General features: G+C 38.3%; 1 protein-coding gene across 5 annotated transcripts in view; it reads right to left on the minus strand.

Annotated features, from left to right (window-relative positions):
• LOC134669117 (tyrosine-protein phosphatase Lar) overlaps positions 1–22,218 on the minus strand; it is a 680,297-nt gene that overhangs the window by 10,706 nt on the left and 647,373 nt on the right. For 3 of the 5 annotated variants that reach the window (XM_063526652.1, XM_063526651.1, XM_063526653.1), the window contains 6 exons: positions 21,951–22,051; positions 21,428–21,490; positions 20,188–20,317; positions 8,186–8,336; positions 6,234–6,370; positions 4,067–4,363 (listed from right to left, as the gene is read on the minus strand). In XM_063526652.1, coding sequence (XP_063382722.1) covers positions 4,067–4,363; positions 6,234–6,370; positions 8,186–8,336; positions 20,188–20,317; positions 21,428–21,490; positions 21,951–22,051 — 879 coding nt within the window. The remainder of the gene's footprint in view (positions 1–4,066; positions 4,364–6,233; positions 6,371–8,185; positions 8,337–20,187; positions 20,318–21,427; positions 21,491–21,950; positions 22,052–22,218) is intronic. The other 2 variants (XM_063526656.1, XM_063526655.1) reach the window with 1 other exon arrangement.

Here is a 22,218-nt window from a genome sequence, read left to right on the forward strand (position 1 = left end):
ACGGGAGCGTGCTAGAAAACTACCTAAAGCTTCAACTCTTAAGGGCCTAGGATTAAGCAACGAGGACTGCATCGGGAATTAACGCAGTGAGTGCGGTCGGTAGGCGCCGTCGCAATGCTGATAGAGTACTTCGGTCCAGGCAAGTGTCTACACGAGCCTTTCAGCATCTCGATCGGGCATTTGAATACCAACACACACTTATATATCATTTACGCCCTTTTACATCACCATAACCAATTAAAATCCATTACCTTCCAATCCACATCGTTAAGAACAACTAAAATTGTCAAGCAGTTCACAAAGAGTAAACATTTAGTAAGTTTTCATCTATAGTTTTTCCAAAAGCAGCATTTGTTTTTCAAAATTCACACACTGCAAGGGATACATGCTTGGGGGCGTAAGACTTGGGAGCATCGGTTGCAAATTACAAGGGGACACACCAAGTCTTCAAACCCATCAATACTCAAGACATGCGTCTCTCAAAACGTTACCGCTTGCAGTCTGCGTAGAAGAGGTCGTTAGGTTACACGCTAGGAAGATCAATCTACATAAAGCTTAGGCACAAGCACAAACGCACATCTAAACAAGCACTATAGTAAAGTGTACTCACTCCTTACGGCTGTACGGGTTACCAGCGGCCCATACAAAGTCAGTGACGAGAGAAAAAAGAGAAAAACGCATTCAAATACATTTAAGACAAATTGTGCGAACATTGCAGGGCGAACGGAACTACTAAGTGAGAGATTACGAGTAGAACGCTTGTCGGCAAAATGGGGGGTGCTCTTATTTCCTTGTGTATTTTGAGCTCTTTAGGAGGCGCATTCGGGTTAAGCCGCTTGGGACACCGGCGTCAGTCTAGGTTCGCGTGCATTGCCTTTTTCTGTTCACTACTACGTCGAACAAATACGAGAGGGAATTCATTTCTCGCATGGAGCTAAAATGTCTTTGGAAATGCGCGAAACATTTTCTTGTCGCGATGAATATTCTTTGTGAGTGTAAGTGAATTATGCGGGGTAGGTAAGTAAATTTTTTCACACGATTGTGTGGCTCCGTTCTCCTGGAGGAGTTGTTCGAATAGAAAAAGGCTTTGCAGTTGAAGTTAATTAGTCCCTCGGCGCTGAGAAGTCACTCACACGCACATGTATTGATTAACGCGACGGCGGCGGTGGTCGTGTGTGGTGGTTGCTGTGTGCGCCATCTCTCTGTGTGTTGTGCCTCGTTCCTTGTGTTGGTATCTTCTGTGATGTTTGTGGCAGTGTCAGAGTGTCATTGTCTCGGCGTGCTCCGCTTACAATGTTCAGTAAAGGGTCAGAGACTGGAGCGATCGTTGCCGAAATGTCTCGTAGCGTTCTTTGGACCGGCTCGTAGTAAACGGCGATAGCGTACTTTAAGGCATAGTATTGTATGTCACAATATCTAGTGTGCATGCACGACAGAAAGTCTGATAGATAATACAGAAGAAGGAAGGAAGAGACAGAAATCGCTACTTGCAAGAACTTGTAGCTTGAGAGCGAGTTAGATAGATAGAGACAGAGAAAGACAAGAAAGTGTGCGAAGTCTAGTCACTGAGCTGAGCAGTCGAGTACAGGCGAAGAGCGCGGCACGGATCTATCCTTCGGATACCGCTAGTGCAGCCAATGGGAAATGGAAAGAGAAATTTTGGTCGGATCCTCGGGACGGGAGTCGCTTCGATCCGCAGCCGTTCCGCTAATAGTAGATAGTATAGAGTACAGTGAGTAGAGAAGTTGTGAGTTGAACATGCGCGCGTGTGGTGTGGGGACGGTATTGGTATTCAAATGCGGCGCTCGGGCCAGTGCGTGTTGGCAGTATGGTCGCGCGGAGGCGCGCGCGCGGCGCGGCGGGCTCGGGGGCCGACGCGCCGTGTGCGTTGCCGCTCGGGCGACCATGACGCTCATGTGGTGTCACGCACTCGTTCTCTCACCTTGTGTCGTCGCTATAAGTGCTGAGTGCTTCCTAAAAGTGCAGTCTATACCCCACGCAATCAAACTAAAACTATCGATTGCGCGCGGCAAGACGTACCTATCTGGTGCCCAGTGAAATAAACTGAACGAAAACGGTGCTGTGTGGGTAAATAAAGCATGCAAAATTGTGTCCATCGCTAAATACTCAACAATAAGTGTGCGCCAAAATCAATAGTATAATAGTGCCGTCGAATATACCAGGTGCAGTATAAACTTTGCATTTCAGTGAGTGCCATCTTATGCATCGAGAATCAACGCGGCAAAATAAATCATTACATGTGACAGTGAGTGGAAATATCGACTCTACGCCGCTAGTTATAGCGGCTAGAATACAGTGAAAACATGGTCGTCTGTGACATGATAATACATGGAATTATCGGCAAGCATAGTAAAACGTTGTTACGAGAATAAACCTCCTTGTTTAGATTCCTGCTATGTGCTCTCAAAAAAGGAACAAAAGAAAAAATGACATTAGTAATTTTGATAGTAGTAGCGCTTAGGAATTTGAAGTGATAATGAAAGTATCTTTGAACAGAATGTTAATGATTTTTTCATTCAAGTTGCCCACCACCAATGTTAGTTAATATGTAAACATTTTCATAAACCAGTAAACAGCTTAAATGGAATCTATTTGTTATTATTTGTGAGCCCAGTATGTCAATTGTCGTAGGTATAGATTCCATTCAATCTGTTTCATTCAAAAAAGTCAAAATCAAAACCATTCATAAGACACGTGATTTGTAATTTCGGTTATATACCCAATAATAACTTATGAATGATTTTGTTAAACCCATATACCAAAAACTCCCAATTTAGACCCAGAAAATACCAATATTAATTATGCAGATTATTCATACATGATTATCAATTATAAACAAACATTTGAGCTTAGTTAAAATTAATAGAAATATTTAAATGCAATATCAGGAAGAGATGAATATATATTTTATTATGTACCTCAAATTATTTATTTAATTAATATGTTTAAAAAAGATAATGTATGTTGTTTTAAGTATTCCCTTATTATTACTTTAATTTCCTGATATGGCTTAACCAAAGGCGAACAAAACTCAAGTAAAATGATTATCATATTCGCCTTTGGATCAAGGATCCTTCAATTTAACGAGTTCGTCTTATATTAATTAAAAATTAATTTAACTGATGAACTAATTGTAAAATAAGTTCTAAAAACAAGAAAAGTTAGCACTAGGTATTCTAAATATTTAGATACTTAGGATAGTGGTCTCCTCGTATCACAGGATTAGGTTTGAATTAACCCTTATTACAGGTTTTTGTCATTTGTGGTAAAAAAAAATATATTCGTAAAAACGTGTTAAAATACGTAATATCGCGTATAGTATTACAATTACTTCTCCACCTCGCCCGGTGAAAACCTTAAATACCTATGTATTATAATGCTTTATATTTTTATTTTATAAAAAAAATTGTATCAAAGCGCCCTGGCTTTAGAATATAGTCAAGTGCTCATTAAATTGAGTGATCCTTTCAAACGGCGGAGATAAACTTCCAGCTGTTACAGAAATTTGCTACCATTCCGGTCCCCTTTTCATAAACCGTGTAATGAAGTAGATATGTTACTGAAAATATTTTACAAATGAAAATGCTACGTGGTTTGATTCTGTATGACTAAAGTCAAACCTATTAAATACGATCAGCGACGTATATATGTCGGCGGCCGATCGTAAGATCAGGCAGATCGTAATGTTCCTGTTTAATGTTTTGACGATAGTCACATTAAACCAATAGGTATATACCTAGGTAAGATAGGTTTCTTGGGTTGCTTCAGATGCCCGAAGGGCAAACTGCCCAGAAATAGGAGCCCCGCGTAACGGGGCTCCGTCGACTCAGGGAAAAGATTTTCACATTTCACGATATGCCTAATCTTACGATCGGCCGCCGACATATACATAATTTTGACTACTAGAATTGCCGCCTTATTTTACTTGATAGGCTCAACTGGTATACTAAGTACTTACTTTAAAGATATTTCAGAATGGAAGTTTATTTCAGCCGCATATTAACCAAAAATACAATTTAGATCCATTAAATGCATAGAAACGTACCGTCTTCATGCGTGCGCACAGTCACGGGATAGGAGGCGGGTCCGTCCCCCACGCTGGTCCCGGCCAGCACCCAGATCCGGTACTCGGTCCAGCGGCGCAGCTCGTCCAGCTCGAAAGACGTCTGGTTAAGCTTCACGACCGTCGCCTCCGAATCCCCCCTCCCGCTCTCCACGCAAAGCAGCTTGTAATACGCGATTCGACCGTTCGCGCGCTCCGCCGGCGGCGGCTGCCACGACACGCGAATCGCCGTCGGCGATACGGCCACGGCGGTCACATTCATCGGCGGCGCTCCGGGAACTAAAATTCGCTCAAAAATAAACTCCTGCAACTCAAACGGGCCACGCCCAGTTAACCGCCCTAGCCGATGCAATCACTGAATGCGATTGAAACAAAACAGTGCCCAGAAATAAAATGAAAGACGACGGTAAGTCGTTAAAATAAATCGAGCATGCACATTTTTGTTAGTGTGGTGTGTGTGATCCGCTCGCCCATACATCTCTATGTGACATCCGTCATACTTTCTCCTGTTGGAATAAAATTGTGCTCATTATGTTATGGCTGACGACACGAAAACATGAGTTCCCATGATATTTCCATGATGGTTATGTTTTCCCATGGTTTTTGTGGCACGTTTACCCCATGGTGAATGATCCTTGTGGCATGTCCTTCGTGTCGTTGGCAGTGGAATTTAAATAAAAAATAATATAAAACAACTTGAGGTGTACACCCCTGTTAAAACTCGGACCTACTAACGACATTAAGCTACTACTAGGGTAACGTGAACGCACATTAAAATTAAAATTCACGTCATACTAAACTGTTTTTCCATGAGACACGGCGAAGAAAGTATTGCAGTTCCATACGATTGGCGATAAATCAACAAAAGATTTAATCGCAGATAGTATGAAATTTCAATTCACTGCTTCGCAATTGGTTGTTGAATTTGTGCGACCACATTACCGTTTCGACAGATTTACAATTACAAAACACTTAATGTGATAAAACTTGGTGCTTGTGCTGTAATACTGGCGGCGTGCCGGGCAGGTGCGTTATGTGAAATTACATTACGATTTACCTGTAAAACTTAGCTTAGTAGCAGACAGAAAACATGCCACAAGAGTAATGAGAACATCTTATTATTTCCTTAAAGAATTTAAGACACATGTACAGATGTAACTAGTGCATAATAAATGTGTTCCACCATGTTTTCTCCGAAATGTTCGTAGATGTCATGCTAGTTCAGTCAATGTCAGTACTTTTTGTACTGAGACAGACTAAAATAGCAAGACACGTTTGTAACTTTTCGTGAAAATACGATAGAAAATAATTATGCACTACATCTGTAGCTAGTTCGCCCTATAAAAAGATGAGTGCAAAGATCTGTCTCATTACTCTTGGAACGATTTCTTTCTACTACCACACACTCTCACACTGTCAAAGCAAGGAAACGGTCGAAACCTCACATATACATATTAACTAAAATCTCGTAATGTATCGCGGGAGCGTTTTTCCCATTTCCCTACACAAGTTTTTCCCCGGGTTAATCAGGTCCTTTGCCGGTTGTAATTTCATTTCCGCACTTAGCGAGTTGAAAAGAAAGCAATTGGTACACGGGGCTTTGTTCGCGTGGAACATGCATACGTCGACCAAAAATAAACAATAATTCCTACGTCAGTTGCAACTTTAAAAAGAAAATTTTTACAACTGTTAGGACTTCAATATCGAATAGTCTTATCTTGGAAGCGATCGGAATGGAATGGAATTTTTATCGTAAAAGCAAACAGAATTTGAATTATTCCGATGCTGTTCGGTAGGAACTTTAAACTCTACATCGCTTTATAGACTCATAGCGCACATTTATTATTCCTGTCTGTTCGTTGATTGCTTTAGAAATTCATGTTCATCGTTGAAATTTTGGATAGAACGCTTACTTGTTACTTACTCTCCTTCCAGCGCTTGTCACTTGTTTTTTCTGCGCTTCACTTTTATTATCACTGTTAATGAAAATTACGGGTACAGTTAATTGACTATGCTGTTAAACTAGATGTCGATTTGATTTTACGGTCCCAAAAACACTCCCGCTTGCACATCAAATCATATAACCAACACGTGAAGTCCCGAGCCGTTTCCCACAGTCACGTCACACGCTCGTCCACACCGGGCATACCATATTGCTTCGTCCTGACGGCGATGGGCGGCGTGGTGGCGCCTTCCCCGCGCTGCGAGCGCGCCGCGAGCCAGATGTAGTACAGTGTGTTCGGGTACAGGCCGTTCAGGGTGTAGGTTTCCGTGATGGGTATGCGTCTGGGCAAAAAGAATAGATAGTATAGAGGGGTCCTGTCATAGTAAATGTTGTAGTCACTGTAAATTTACTGCCATCTATCGACACACGACTATAACTCAAAATAAGCACGTATAAAAAAAAAGATTATATATATATGGATAAATGATTTTATTATTTTTATATCATTTTGACCCATGTTCATTCACTGATAATCTATGTGTTAAAATTGTTAAAAATGAAACGGTGTCGTCACCCAGACCGACCGAGAATAGGCTAAAGGTGTGTGCGGCATCTATTCGAGAATGACTTTTTCTTGATTTCCGAGGCACGTTTTTTCCTTAGATCCATCTTATACGAAGTTACATATGTCTTTGGTCTGGGTAAGAAAAGGTACTTAGTCTAGTTAGTGATCCTGCCCATGAAGCTGGTGGTCGTGACATCTGATCCCTAATATCATTTATTTGTGTGATAGGCATTACAAGACGAAAGTGAACATCTATCTGTCTTAATTCCTGCATTTCAGCGTCTTGCTTCTTGATATTTTCTTGCCAAATACTATCCAGTTTCCAAACTTAAAAAAAATGCTTTCCAAAACCTTATTGCTTAAGCACAAAGAAATTGATTTATTTTCACAGTGATAGAATTAAATAAAAATCTATTGATAAGGTATGTATTATAAATACATGAACATTAAGTATCAAGTTGTTCTAACACATATTTAACGTTATTTATTACAAGAAATCACAAAGAAATCAATTTCGGGCGAAAAGGTGACAGGACATTATCTCGAGCTGGGGGCCGATTTTTGAATTTCGATCGCTCGATTTCGTCACTCGAAAATCGGTGGAAAACGGCGAAATGATAATTTTAGAAATACGAGCGATCGAAATTCGGAATCTAGTGGTATTGACCAGTCGATTTCAATTCTATTAGTAGAATTTAAACGCCTAGTAGTGGAGATATCAATTAACGAAATACACGAAATCGAGTGGTCGAATTTCAAAAATCGGCCCCCTGGTAACAAAACAACGCCACTTTCACGCAGTCGGAACCCTCGGCCTCGCTAATCCATAAAAAAAAAACAACAGTCTCATAAACAAATTGCGTCACTTAAAAAAGTTCCGTCGCAAAATGCGCGTCATCGCCGAGCTCAAGTCACTTCAACTCATCAAATTTAAAAACCGCCATTAAAGTGGTCATTAAGTTAAGGGCCCTTTTAGAACGAAGGGCCTGTTAATTTTAATGCACATCGCATAGTTTCATAGCTCGTCTACTTAATAGCGGCATCAATCTGCCCGCTCCATTTGGCGGAGTAAAATTTTAGCGGCGCTGTGATTGCTTTTGTTTTGGATGCTTTTCGAATTTTTGCTGTTTACAAAGCTTTTCCTTAAAGCAATTTTGGAATGACGAGCTGTGAATAGAAATTAAGAAATACAGACGCAGTGATTAATTATTGAGTATGTCTTTTTCTCTTGTAACATACAGGGTGGCTATAAAATAACTGCATTCCCGTTGCCAGTGAGGTTTTGGGGTTATACTGAGCAACTTTTACTATGGGACGAACCCCGAAATCGCGAAAAAAAAAATTGGGCGTTTCATACATTTTGGCTGGTCCATTTTCTATGGGAGGGTACGAGGGAGATGCATTGTGAATTAGTTTACGCAGTCGATAGCGAATATGTCAATGTCAAACTTGTGGTAAAGAGGTGGCAGACCCTCAACACGCACGCTCTTACCTAAATTACCAACAATACCAACATACTTACAAATCTTTTTTCTTTGTTTAGCCGAAAGTAAACCTAAAATATACTTAGGTAAAAGTAGGTAATACTCACTTCCTGTGGTGCTGCTTGGCGTACGTGTCGTTCCAATACAGCTCGTACGACACGATATTGTCACCGGCGTGCGCCGGACGACGCCACGACAACGTGACGGACGTCTCGCCGGCCTCCACCGCCACTAGGTTCGACGGTTGTGATGGTACTCCTAAAACAATGGGTGAAGAGGTACGTTAAACACTTGTTGACTACGCGTTCCATATTACCTTCGCATGTAGGTATATGTAATGTGGGTACATTACAAAAGCTTGGGGACAAGATATAGTAGAAGAGCCGGCCGCAAATTTTCTAACCGACTTGATACCACGATGAAATGCACAATGGTTTCCCATAAAAGTGATGCTAAGTCCGAATTCGATAGTCTGCCACGGCGGAACTTGCCGAAAGTACGAAAAAGAAGGCCACTTCCGGTGCGAAAAAAGGGGGCTGATTTAACCCATCTGATACCGAAATAATAGTTATGGCAGCAGTTAGAAATTTACATGTAGACACATAAAAGCGAAGTCTGCCAGTATTTTTTTTGCCGGAAGTGCTTGGCAGACGCTCTCAAAGGTGGCCAACGGGACCCCTAATTTAACCCATCTGATACCACCATGAAACCAATTCCAGTCGGTAGGTATGAACCCTCATGTCAGGAATATATAAGTCTGCCAAGGCTTTTCCTGCCGAAACACCTTGGCAGACGAGATTATGTAAGCAAGGTCGGCATCGGTTACCCTACACTAACCCATCTGATACCACCATGAAACCAATTCCAGTCGGTAGGTACGAACCCCCATTTTAGGAATATATAAGTCTTCCAAGGTTTTTCCTGCCGAAACACCTTGGCAGACGAGATTATAAACAAGATGACCATCGGTTACCGTACACTAACCCATCTGATACCGCCATGAAACCAATTCCAGGCGGTAGGTATGAACCCTCATTTCAGGAATATATAAGTCTGCCAAGGCTTTTCCTGCCGTAACACCACGGCAGACGAGATTATGTAAGCAAGGTCGGCATCGGTTACCCTACACTAACCCATCTGATACCACCATGAAACCAATTCTAGTCGGTAGGTATGAACCCTCATTTCAGGAATTTATAAGTCTGCCAAGGCCTTTCCTGCCGAAACACCTTGACAGACGAGATTATGTAAGCAGCATCCACATACGAGGGATCCGTATTTTGGGATTATACAGATTACGGACATTATTAATAGCTGTAGGCTTATTTATTACTTTATGCTTATACATATTTGTATCTTATATGTTATTAATAAAATATATTTATAATTTATTAAACCTAAACTCAATACATTGGGAATTCATTACCTGCTTACGGCAGTAGTAGGGATAAGTGGGTGAGTTCTGGCTCACTGAGCCAGGCCAACAGTCCCTCCCCCTTTTTTCCCTTGTTGAGGCCCTGCAACCTTGCCTTGAACCCAAACTAATGTCATTGTAGCTCGAATCTAACCTAATTTATTTTTATTGCTTTTAGAATATTTCAATTATCTACTTTTGCAAAGTTAAATGTTGAAATCTCTATTTCGAAAATGGAATTTTAATGTGACTTTAACACGTTCACTGCGTTACGGGGGCTTTAAGCCCCGTACGATGTCATCATTCAGTGCGAAGTTAAATTTATTTTAGAAGTTAAAGGGGGAGGGGAGGGTGCACACATTTTACCACTTTGGAAGTGTCTCTCGCGCAAACTATTCAGTTTAGAAATAAATGATATTAGAAACCTCAATTTCATAAGCGATAAGACCGCTTGTTGTTACCTCTATTGTCTTTGTTTATGTTATTGTCCATTTATTGTAAACTAAGTGTATGTGAGGCGTGCAATAAAGAGTATTGTATTGTATCATTTTTGAAGACCTATCCATAGATACCCCACACGTATGGGTTTAATGAAAAAGACATTTTAAGTTTCAGTTCTAAGTATGGGGGACCCCCAAATTTTTTTTTTTGTGTTGAAATCTTAATGCGGTTCACAGAATACATCTACTTACCAAGTTTCAACAGTTCTTATAGTTTCGGACAAAAGTGGCTGTGACATACGGACGGACAGACAGACAGACATGACGAATCTATAAGGGTTCCGTTTTTTGCCATTTGGCTACGGAACCCTAAAAAGGAGGTATTAATTCGGTTTTTTAATGTTTGATATCTCTGTCATTTCGGGATCGATTTTGAAAATTATTTTTTTAGTTGAGTTGTAACTTGTAAGTATATACATACAGATTGGTTCCGTCTTTGTCAAAACCCAGTTCTGATGGTGAGATTTATGAAGAATCGAGGGCACTCTTCAAATCTTGTAAGGGTGGTTCACGTTTGTATGGGAAAAATTCAAACTCTAGCTAGAAGAAGCGGCACCCCCTCATTTTGTTACACTTATTATGTTGACAAAATACGCCAAGTTTGTAATCTTACAATCTTAACTACAAGGACCCCCTTTGAAATTTTTCAAATTGTATGAAATCAAAAAAAAATAAGTTACTATTTTTTTTATTTTTATGTAAGTAGTAGTTTTCACATTATTTGAAAGTGTGATTTAAAAGATATTATTTTGAAAGAAAATGTTTTTCTACTTCAAAACTTATACATCACATGTGCAAATAGTGTGAAACCAGATATTTAAATAAAATTCTGAATCATAAATACTCTTTTTGTTGGGTTTCAAACAACATACAAAATTTCAACGTGGTTAAGCACCCCCTTGTATAGTTCGTTTTTTTTAGCATTAGAAAGAACTTGCAAGAAGGTAAGCGATCTTAGAATGTCTTTTAATTGAAAAACGCTTTCCGAAATTCAAAAACTATTACTTATGAAAGCAGACGAATATAAATGATCGTACTAGATTAATAATTATTACATACACTCGCGTGCAAAAGTATTGCATCACTTTGCATTTTTTCAACTGCACCCAATAATTTTGTAAACCGGTTATTTTCCATTAATTATTTTAATGGGATCATGTCCCTTGAAGTTTTAGCTTTACGAAAAGTTAAAAAACATGGAAAACGGCCTAGTATTTTTCAAATTATCGGCATTTTCCCGATTTGTGAGCGGTTTCGCGTTATCACGCGCACGAGTTGCGCTACCCTTGACCCCTATAAAACGGGGGGTAGGGCAGGGGTTGTTATCAGTCACTTATCAAAAGTTGACCGGTACACATCTCCGCATATTTTCCCGTGAAGAAGACCTGTGAAAAATGGAAACCACTGAAGCTGAAGTCCGCCAAGTCGTCCAGCTCCTGCAAGAGGGGCGTAGCCAACGTTCAGTAGCTGCCACGCTGAATTTAAGTCAATCTACAGTTTGCAGAGTTTACCAGAGGTTCCAACGGACTGGATCCTTTACTTCAAGACCAAGAAGCGGCCGCAAAAAAAGTACATCAGAGAGGGACGACCGCTTCATTGTCACAACATCTCTCCGAGATCGACACCTGACAAGCGTTGCCATCCAGCAGCGTCTGCGTGAGATACGAGGAGTGGCTGCCAGTGAGTGGACAATAAGAAGAAGACTCAAGAAAGCGAACTTGACACCCAGGAGGCCTGCAACAGGGCCCAGATTGCTGGCGCGACACCGTACAGCCCGAAGATAGTTTGCAGAAAATCATATGGACTGGACCATTAAGCAATGGACCCCAGTTCTCTTCTCGGACGAGTGCAGAATATGTTTGAATGGATGTGACCGAAGAGGAAGAGTCTACAGAAGGCCAGAAGAACGGTTCGCCCAATGTTGCTTCTCCGAAAGGGTCGCCTATGGCGGTGGATCCGTGATGTTCTGGGGCGGCGTTTCCTACGACGCGCGAACAGAGCTGGTTTTCGTGCCTGGCGGAGGCCGTGGCGGTGGATTGACCGCTGCAAATGCAGGATAATGCCCGTGTCATACCGCTAGGGCCACCGCAGCCTACCTTCTCGAAGTGGGCATCGACACCATGGACTGGCCAGCGATGAGCCCGGACCTTAACCCCATTGACCACGTGTGGGACTACCTGAAAAGGAGGATTCGGAAGCGGAATCCTGCCCCGGCCAATGTTGAGGAGCTGAAGGGAGCCTTGCTGGAGGAGTGGGACGCTATTCCACAAGATTTCATTAGAAAATGAATTAGGTCTATGAAAAACCGCTTGATTTGTGTGAGGAGGGCTAGGGGTGGCAACACCAGGTATTAATTTAATAATAATAATTTATTTTGTATTAAATAAATGACTTTTATTCTTAACTTTCCTAAATTTATTTCTCGACCATTATGTCGCTACTTTCAGTTTCTGATTTTTTTTAGTCTTCAGATTTGAAATTTCATTAAATTTCCCAATTTTCTAATGCGTTAGATTATAATCTTTCAGTTGATACCAAAATTTTCAGAATCGGCTCTAGAATTACAAAGATATTGGGTGCGGACGAAAAAATGCAAAGTGATGCAATACTTTTGCACGCGAGTGTATTTGCCGTAACTTATTCTTAAAATGTGTTTTTCAATTAAAAGACACATCAAGATTGTTTACCTAATTTCTAATGCTAAAAAAAACGAAGTATAGTTGAGATAAATTAAGAAACTTGGTGTATTTTATCAACATAATAAGTGTAACAAAATAAGGGGGTGCCCCTTAGGAAAAAAAATGTTTTTTGAACCACCCTAACATATAGTGATACTGGTGTATTTTAAACAAACCAAGCATTTACATTCAGAATTGTGACATTTGATGAAGTGAAACTGCTGATGATCAGAATGGAACTCTTCAACGACGCATAGCTCATGTTTGGGGATTTGTCCTCTTCGTTATGTTTGTTAAGCACGTTAGATTTTTAAGTCATATTATCGTGAAGCTCAAGTTCTGATGATGGGATCCATAAGGAATCGAGGGAACTCTACAAATCTTAATGGCATTGTATAGTGACTCTTGTATTTTCATCAGGCAAACAAGGATTTACATTAAGAACAGTAGCATATGATGAAGTGGTATTGCTGATGGTGATCAGAACGGAACTCCTCGACGACTTGTCTTTTTCTAATTGATTGTTAAGCAAGTTACCCCACTGGCAAAACAAGCAAGATTTTGAATTCGACTTCTACCTGAACCTGGACCCGGACGCGGACCCGAACTCGAGATCGCGAATTCGGACACGGACTCGTTTTCTATTTGGTTGGTGTAAATGGAGTTGGTGAATTTTTTGATTAATTCGGGCGAAAACTGGAAGCTTAGGTATGATAAAATGTTCATGAAGAGAAATTGTAAGAGATGGTATCATTACCAACAACTGTGGAAAATACTGTTTAGTTACTCTTTATTTAAAAATAGCAAAATCAAATTGCATGATTTCATTCGTTTTCTCCACTGTACACAGAATAAGTAATGATATTTAGACTAGACAAAAAAAAACAAAATCGCTCTCCTTCTTGATCGACTGGCAAATCATATTACTTTTTGGCAACTGAGTTTTTTAACCTAATTAGACCCCGCTGAATCCGAATTTGCCGGTTGCTCGATCGAAATCTTGACCGGAAGTGAGATATTTGACATTTTCGTTTTTCGTAAATAACTCTTAAACGGTGGTGCATAGCAAAAAATGTTCTATTACATAAGTAATATGCATAAAATTGCCTACAAGAAAGATTCAGTACAATTTTTCGCTAGGATCAATATTAAAAGAGATTTTAACGCGGGAAATTTAATTATAATCACTTCTAAGGTCCCGTTTTTTAGGTTTTCGTAAATAACTCATAAACGGTGGCCAATATCAAAAAATGTTATTAGACGTTAATAATCTACACAAAATTTTGAACAAAAAAGATTCAGTACACTTTTTGCAGGGATCAATATTTAAAAAGATAGTAAAGAGGGAAAGTTAATTATACTAAATTCTAAGGTTCCTTGTTTTTATTTTTTCGTTAATAATTTGAAAAGTATGACTCATAGCAAAAAAAATCTTATACATAAATAAATAATAAACGTAAAATTTCCTACAAGAAACATGTAGGACACTTTTCGCTAGGATCAATATTTAAAAAGACAAAGCAGCGGGTAAGGGGTCATCCATTAATTACGTCACACGTTTAGGGGGAGGGAGGGGGTCAAGAAAATGTGACATATTGTGACATGGGGGAGGGGGGAGACACAAACTTTGTGACGTCACTTTAACTTCATCAGTAACCGAAAATTTATTTAAATTATTTAGTTCGCTGTACATTTAAATAACAAGTTTTTAAAACGAAAATAGTTTTTAATCGTTTAATTTTCTTTCCTAAGCAGTTTTGGGTTATAAAATTACTAATATTTATATCGTCAAAAATATTTTGATAAAATATTAAAAATACTTAGGTACTTACTTAATTCGATTTGGCGATTTCGTAGAAAAAATGTGACGTCACACTAGGGGGGGAGGGGTTTGCCAAATGTGACCAAGTGTGACAAGGGGGGGGGGGGAGGGGTCAAAAAACCTAGAAATTGGTGTGACGTAAATAATGGATGACCCCTAAGTTAATTATAATCAATTTTAAAGTCCCGTTTTAGTTTTTTGTAAATAACTCGTAAACGGAGTCCCATAGCGAAATAGGTTTTTAAGAATAAATTATCTACATAAAATTTCCTCCAAAAAACATCTAGAACACTTTTCTCTAGGATCAATATTTCAAGCGATATTAAAGGAAGAAAGTTAATTACAATCAGTTCACAGGTCACTTTTTTTTAGTTTTTCGTAAATAACTCGTAAACGGTGGCCCGTTGCAAAACAATATTCTACATAAATATTAAACATAAAATTGTCCACAAAAAAGATTCTGTACATTTTTTCGCTACGATCAATATTTAAAGAGGTATTAAAGGGGGTAAGTTAATTATAATCAATTTCCAGGTCCCTATTTTTAGGTTTACGTCTATATAGGTAAAGAACTATTTTATTCTATTTTATTTTCAAAATTTAGACCCAGTAGTTTCGGAGATAAAGGGGGGGGGGGTGGTATTTTTTGTATTTTAATGTTTTATTTTGGGGAAGGGGGCTTTATCTCCGAAACTACTGGGTCTAAAATTTTGAAAAGATACACAGAATAGAATCTATAGATGACAGGAAAACCTATTAGAATTATGCAGTCAAGCGCGAGTCGGACATAACTTATAGTTTTTGAACCGATCCCTACAGGTTTTTTAAAGGCAATTCACTCGCGTTTCACATATATAAAATACACTGTTAAAAATTGGGTAATGTACGGAACCCTTGCAACGCGAGTCCGACTCGCGCTTGGCCGGTTTTTATTCATTTTGAGGTACGGAACCCTAAAAAGAGAAAAGTGTTCCATATGTCTTTCGTAGAAAATTTTATATCGATTATTTATTTACAAGAACATTAATAGTAGGGTCAGTAAGGAACACAAATGTATGGAAGTGCATGCACTTTAGTCTCAGGCGATGCCGCTTGGCACGATTGTTCCTTAGGTCAAACAAAGTTGATCTGGCCCGGTAGCCAGGAGATCGTACCATGCAGACCCCCCAAAAAGGGGGGGGGGGGGTGAAAGGGTCGGCTCCCAGGTCCAGTCTATGCTATATTCCTTCCTAGTCTTAGCAACTAGGGCAAGTTATATATCATTTTCGTATAAATTAGGGACGAGAAATTCATTTTTGAAAGAATTATTATGCTTTTCCATACAAAAAAAATGATTTTCGTATAAAACATGACAATGTTATGTAATTTTTGGTGACAATTTTGGATGTTACAATCACAGTGTGGCGATTTGCACTAGATAAAAAATTGGACGATGTAGCCCATTTTTATGTAATAAAAAAATAAATTATAGCGCGTGGCGGTAACGACTTCCATACAAATGGAACTATGCCCAAAATCAAAGATTAAAAATGTTTACTAAAACACTGAATTTGACATTTTAAAAGTTTATATATAATGTTTTAATAATTTTTCCAAGCGTTTTTGCCCTTTTTTGGTACAACTTTGTTGTTTATATCTTTCTTCCATACAAACTTTCTCCCCCCCTTATTTGCCCCCCTTAAGCGTTGATTTTATAAAATTTTATTTTATCTTAAACTTAAACCTGTTGCATTTAATTGATGTTGAAAATTTCAGCTTTATATCTTCAGGGGTTTAGATTGTATGATGTCTGGAAGTAAGCAGAGTTTTGTTAGATATTATAATGTATGGGATATTATGAAATAAAATGTCTTTAGCTCAAACACATGTAGATCCCAAACTACTGAACATTTTAACCTGAAAGTTTGAACATCGATTAATTACTAAAGGTATAAGTTAGTTATAAAAACAAATTTAAAAATATCTACCCTTAAGGGGGGAGAAAGTTGGTATGGAAGAAAAATAAAAACAACAAATTTGTACCAAAAAAGGGCAATAACGCATGGAAAAATTATTCAAACATTATATTTAAACTTTTAAAATGCCAAATTCAGTGTTTTAGTAAACATTTTTAATCATTGACTTAGGGCATAGTTCCATTTGTATGGAAATCGTTACCGCCATACGCTATAAATATTTTTTTACTACAAAAAAATGTATGAATGCCTACTTTAGAGTGATATTTTTCAGAATAAAGAATACATGGGCTACATCGTCCAATTTTTTATTTAGTGCAAATCGTCACACTGTGATTGTACCATCCAAAATTGTCACCAAAAATTACATAACATTTTCATGTTTTATACGAAAATATTTTTTTTTGTATGGAAATGCATAATAATTCTTTCAAAAATGAATTCCTCGTCCCTTATTTATACGAAAATGATATATAACTTGACCTAGTTGCTAAGACTAGGAAGGAATATAGCATAGATTGGACCTGGGGAGCCGACCCTTTCACCCCCCCTTTTTGGGGGGTCTGCATGGTACGATCTCCTGTCTACCGGGTCAGATCAACTTTGTTTGACCTAAGGAACAATCGTGCCAAGCGGCATCGCCTGAGACCAAAGTGCATGCTAAATGACCTTACTGACCCTACTATTAAGAACTTATTTTGCTATGAGCCTTATTTTACGAGTCATTTGCGAAATCCTAAAAATAGGGACCTGGAAATTGATTATAATTAACTTACCCCCTTTAATATCTCTTTAAATATTGATCGTAGCGAAAAAGTGTACGGAACCTTTTTTGTGGATAATTTTATGTTTAATATTTATGTAGAATATTGTTTTGCAACGGGCCACCGTTTACGAGTTATTTACGAAAAACTAAAAAAAAGTGACCTGTGAACTGATTGTAATTAACTTTCTTCCTTTAATATCGCTTGAAATATTGATCCTAGAGAAAAGTGTTCTAGATGTTTTTTGGAGGAAATTTTATGTAGATAATTTATTCTTAAAAACCTATTTCGCTATGGGACACCGTTTACGAGTTATTTACAAAAAACTAAAAAGGGACTTTAAAATTGATTATAATTAACTTACCCGCTGCTTTGTCTTTTTAAATATTGATCCTAGCGAAAAGTGTTCTGAATGTTTCTTGTAGGAAATTTTACGTTTATTATTTATATATTATTTTTTTTGCTATGAGTCATACTTTTCAAATTATTAACGAAAAAATAAAAACAAGGAACCTTAGAATTTATTATAATTAATTTTCCCTCTTTATTATCTTTTTAAATATTGATCCCTGCAAAAAGTGTACTGAATCTTTTTTGTTCAAAATTTTGTGTAGATTATTAACGTCTTACAGCATTTTTTGATAGTGGCCACCGTTTATGAGTTATTTACGAAAACCTAAAAAACGGGACCTTAGAAGTGATTATAATTAAATTTCCCGCGTTAAAATCTCTTTTAATATTGATCCTAGCGAAAAATTCTACTGATTCTTTCTTGTAGGCAATTTTATGCAAAATACTTATGTAATAGAACATTTTTTGCTATGTGCCACCGTTTAAGAGTTATTTACGAAAAACGAAAAAAACGGACCTTTAATGTCAAATATCTCACTTCCGGTCAAGATTTCGATCGAGCAACCGGCAAATTCGAATTCAGCGGGGTCTAATTAGGTTAAAAAACCCGGTTGACAAAAAGTAATATGCTTTGCCAGTCGAAATCGATTTTATGAAAAATATGACCAGTCTAATTACTATATATGTTCAGAATATTATTTGAATAAACTTAGGATAGGATACTTAGGATAGGAAATAAAATGTGTGTTTTTATATCTTTAAACCCAATTACTAAGTAGACTGCACATACATTAAAGTCACATTAAAATTCCATTTTGCGAAATAGAGATTTCAACCTTTAATTTTGCAAAAGTAGATAATTGAAATATTCTAAAAGCAATAAAAATAGATTAGGTTAGATTCGAGCTACAATGACATTAGTTTGGGTTCAAGGCAAGGTTGCAGGGCCTCAACAAGGGAAAAAAGGGGGAGGGACTGTTGGCCTGGCTCAGTGAGCCAGAACTCACCCACTTATCCCTACTACTGCCGTAAGCAGGTAATGAATTCCCAATGTATTAAGTTTAGGTTTAATAAATTATAAATATATTTTAATTAGTAACATAATTATATACAAATATGTATAAGCATAAAGTAATAAATAAGCTTACAGCTATTAATGATGTCCGTAATCTGTATAATCCCAAAATACGGATCCCTCGTATGTGGATGCTGCTTACATAATCTCGTCTGTCAAGGTGTTTCGGCAGGAAAAACCTTGGCAGACTTATATATTTCTAAAATGGGGGTTCATACCTACCGACTGGAATTGGTTTCATGGTGGTATCAGATGGGTTAGTGTAGGGTAACCGATGCCGACCTTGCTTACATAATCTCGTCTGCCATGGTGTTACGGCAGGAAAAGCCTTGGCAGACTTATATATTCCTGAAATGAGGGTTCATACCTACCGACTGGATTGGTTTCATGGCGGTATCAGATGGGTTAGTGTACGGTAACCGATGGTCATCTTGTTTATAATCTCGTCTGCCAAGGTGTTTCGGCAGGAAAAACCTTGGCACACTTATATATTCCTAAAATGGGGGTTCGTACCTACCGACTGGAATTGGTTTCATGGTGGTATCAGATGGGTTAGTGTAGGGTAACCGATGCCGACCTTGCTTACATAATCTCGTCTGCCAAGGTGTTTCGGCAGGAAAAGCCTTGGCAGACTTATATATTCCTGACATGAGGGTTCATACCTACCAACTGGAATTGGTTTCATGGTGGTATCAGATGGGTTAAATTAGGGGTCCCGTTGGCCACCTTTGAGAGCGTCTGCCAAGCACTTCCGGCAAAAAAAATACTGGCAGACTTCGCTTTTATGTGTCTACATGTAAATTTCTAACTGCTGCCATAACTATTATTTCGGTATCAGATGGGTTAAATCAGCCCCCTTTTTTCGCACCGGAAGTGGCCTTCTTTTTCGTACTTTCGGCAAGTTCCGCCGTGGCAGACTATCGAATTCGGACTTAGCATCACTTTTATGGGAAACCATTGTGCATTTCATCGTGGTATCAAGTCGGTTAGAAAATTTGCGGCCGGCTCTTCTACTAATAGGAGATAGAGCACGTATATAAAACGCACAGTATGTTCGCACGTTGTTTAATACAGATACATAGCATTCAGTCATTCTACGAGTATGAACTTGGTCGGACAAATTGTTTTTCATTTTCGGAGCTGGACATAAAGTAATGAAAACGCTTAAATGAAATCAGCTCGCCTATAAATATGCTATGCTATTGGTAACTACTTTTTGTTCTATTTATGTTTTTTTTTACTGATGTAACGACGGTACGTTTCTAAAAAGGCGAAATTCCACATAGGTACAGAAATTGGAAAATTGAGCACGACATTTTCGCTCTTCATTATTTTTCCTTTTATAACTTTAGAAATATCTGAGAAATGATTCATTTTTTAAAATTACCGCTACATACATACTTGATGTGCATCTATAGCTAGTAGATTGTTAATTTGTTAGACGTAAGATGAAATTCACTTACAACATTTTAATATTATGTACACAAGAGTATAGAAATTTTACTTGAGATATCCATAATATGTAGATTAGTTCATTCGTCGACATTTACCTTGCTGAGTTTTGACCTGGACGGGCGCGGAGATGGGCCCAGGGCCGACCGAGGTGAACGCTTGGACTCTGATTGTGTAAACTGTGTGCGGAGTCAGCTCGCTTATCGTAGTCAGGTGACTGTTGTCCATCTAAATAACAGGCGAATCAAATTAGTATTACCTTACATCATAATTAAGAGGAACAAAAAGTGCTTTCAAACCTGGCGAATCCGAAGTCACTAAATTGTAGCGAGTCTTTCGGATATGAATACGAAAAGTATGCGCATCATGCGCGGCTTCCGAATGCGCGGCTAATTTGCGAATATTTGCTTCTGCTTAGCATTAGGAATTTTCAAAATTACCCCCGAAGTTACCCCCAATACTCTTCGATTGCTTATTGAACTTAATTTTTATTTATAAAATAATTCAAAATATTCAAGTATCACTAAGTCTATTCCTAATTTTAAAAGAAAATATCGTCAACCTTCAGGTCAATTCGTTTTATGTAGCCTAGTATCTCCTACAGATCGGTATTTCTTATTTAAGATCCCAGATCGCAATAACGACTAGTGGTTTAACAGCACTAAAGAAATTAAAAAGACTGAAGTAGTTTCTTTGACCGATTGAGCTCGATCGGATCCTTTATAGACTACGAGAACCTATCTATGTATGTAAGTACTTATTTATCTAATATACTGTCTAGATATATCTTCCAAAGTGCAAGCGATTAGGGGCTATTTATTTATAAATTACGTCATTTCAAATTAGGGGGTGGGGGGTCTGGACATCGGATGATGGTAGCATGACGTAGGAGGAAATGGGGTCATTTGAAGCATGATTTTTGGATGATTTTAGGGGGGGGGGGGGGGTAAAAATCGATGACGTTTTATGGACAGCCCCTTAAGCGTAAAGTCAGGCGAAAGACGACATGAGACAATTGCTGATCCTAGTAAGTATTGAAATGATAATCTTTATTTTCTGGCAACTATTGGCCCATAGATAAATAAGATAGACCCATAGATAAGATAGATAAATACTTTAAAACTAGCATACTTATACAAATAGGTATATCTTAAAAACTATAACACAAATTGTGTATGCGATGTATTTCGCAACCCCGCTGTGTCAGGGAGGGATTATGTGAAGTGTGTTTTAAATATAAATCACAAGTAAAATATTATACGATCGAAACAAAAATTTGGGATTTATTTGTTGAAAACCTTATACCCATGTATTTATAATTAAATATTAAAGACTTACCATTTGCGAATGCCAGGACTGTAGCGTCTGTGAAGGATCTGTGGTGTAGTAGATTTTGTAGCCCTGAGAATAAAAGGTGAACATTACCTTAATAAACATAATTGTGGTTTTGATAATCTTTGTATTTGGTTTTGATAAGGTGGCTGGCTGACACCGAATCACTCTATTTTTCTGTGCTTATATCTAACAACTAATTGGAGTTAGTATCTAACGCTTTTAATTAAAATTGAGAATTGACCTAGTCTACTCTCGTAAGACCCATGAAATTTTTTGCGCTTTTGAAATCGGAATTTTCTTTTCATCACAATTGCTCGTAAAAGATCTTATTTCATGCAGTTGTAGGCACTGAAGGACAAAGGCCTATATTGTTCCCGTGGGAGTCATGGATAGTTAAAAAACACCAGTGAGTTATAGCTTTTTACATTTTGCAACGACGGTAAGTGAAATTATGGAGACGAGGGTTTTAATCCATGGAGAGCGTCACTTCTTTAATAGATGACTTTAATTATTAGTTTTTACTTACAGTGACTTGCCCGTTCGGCGTCTCAGGCTCGTCCCACTGAATGACCATGGTGCTTGAGCTCAGCGGCCGCACTTGAACATTCCTCGGCGCTGAACCCGGTTCTAAAAACAAATACATTTGCAATCATCTCCATATTTACTTATTTTGACCCCACTCGTATGTATGTACGTTCAAAGAATTTAATTTCGTACTTTGTCACATTCCAGTGACAATACCGGGTGTGGCCTGTAACACGAGCAAATAATTAAAACATAGATTGTACTCCTCA

Source organism: Cydia fagiglandana, chromosome 11, assembly GCF_963556715.1.
Source record: "Cydia fagiglandana chromosome 11, ilCydFagi1.1, whole genome shotgun sequence".
Taxonomy (NCBI): domain Eukaryota; kingdom Metazoa; phylum Arthropoda; class Insecta; order Lepidoptera; family Tortricidae; genus Cydia; species Cydia fagiglandana.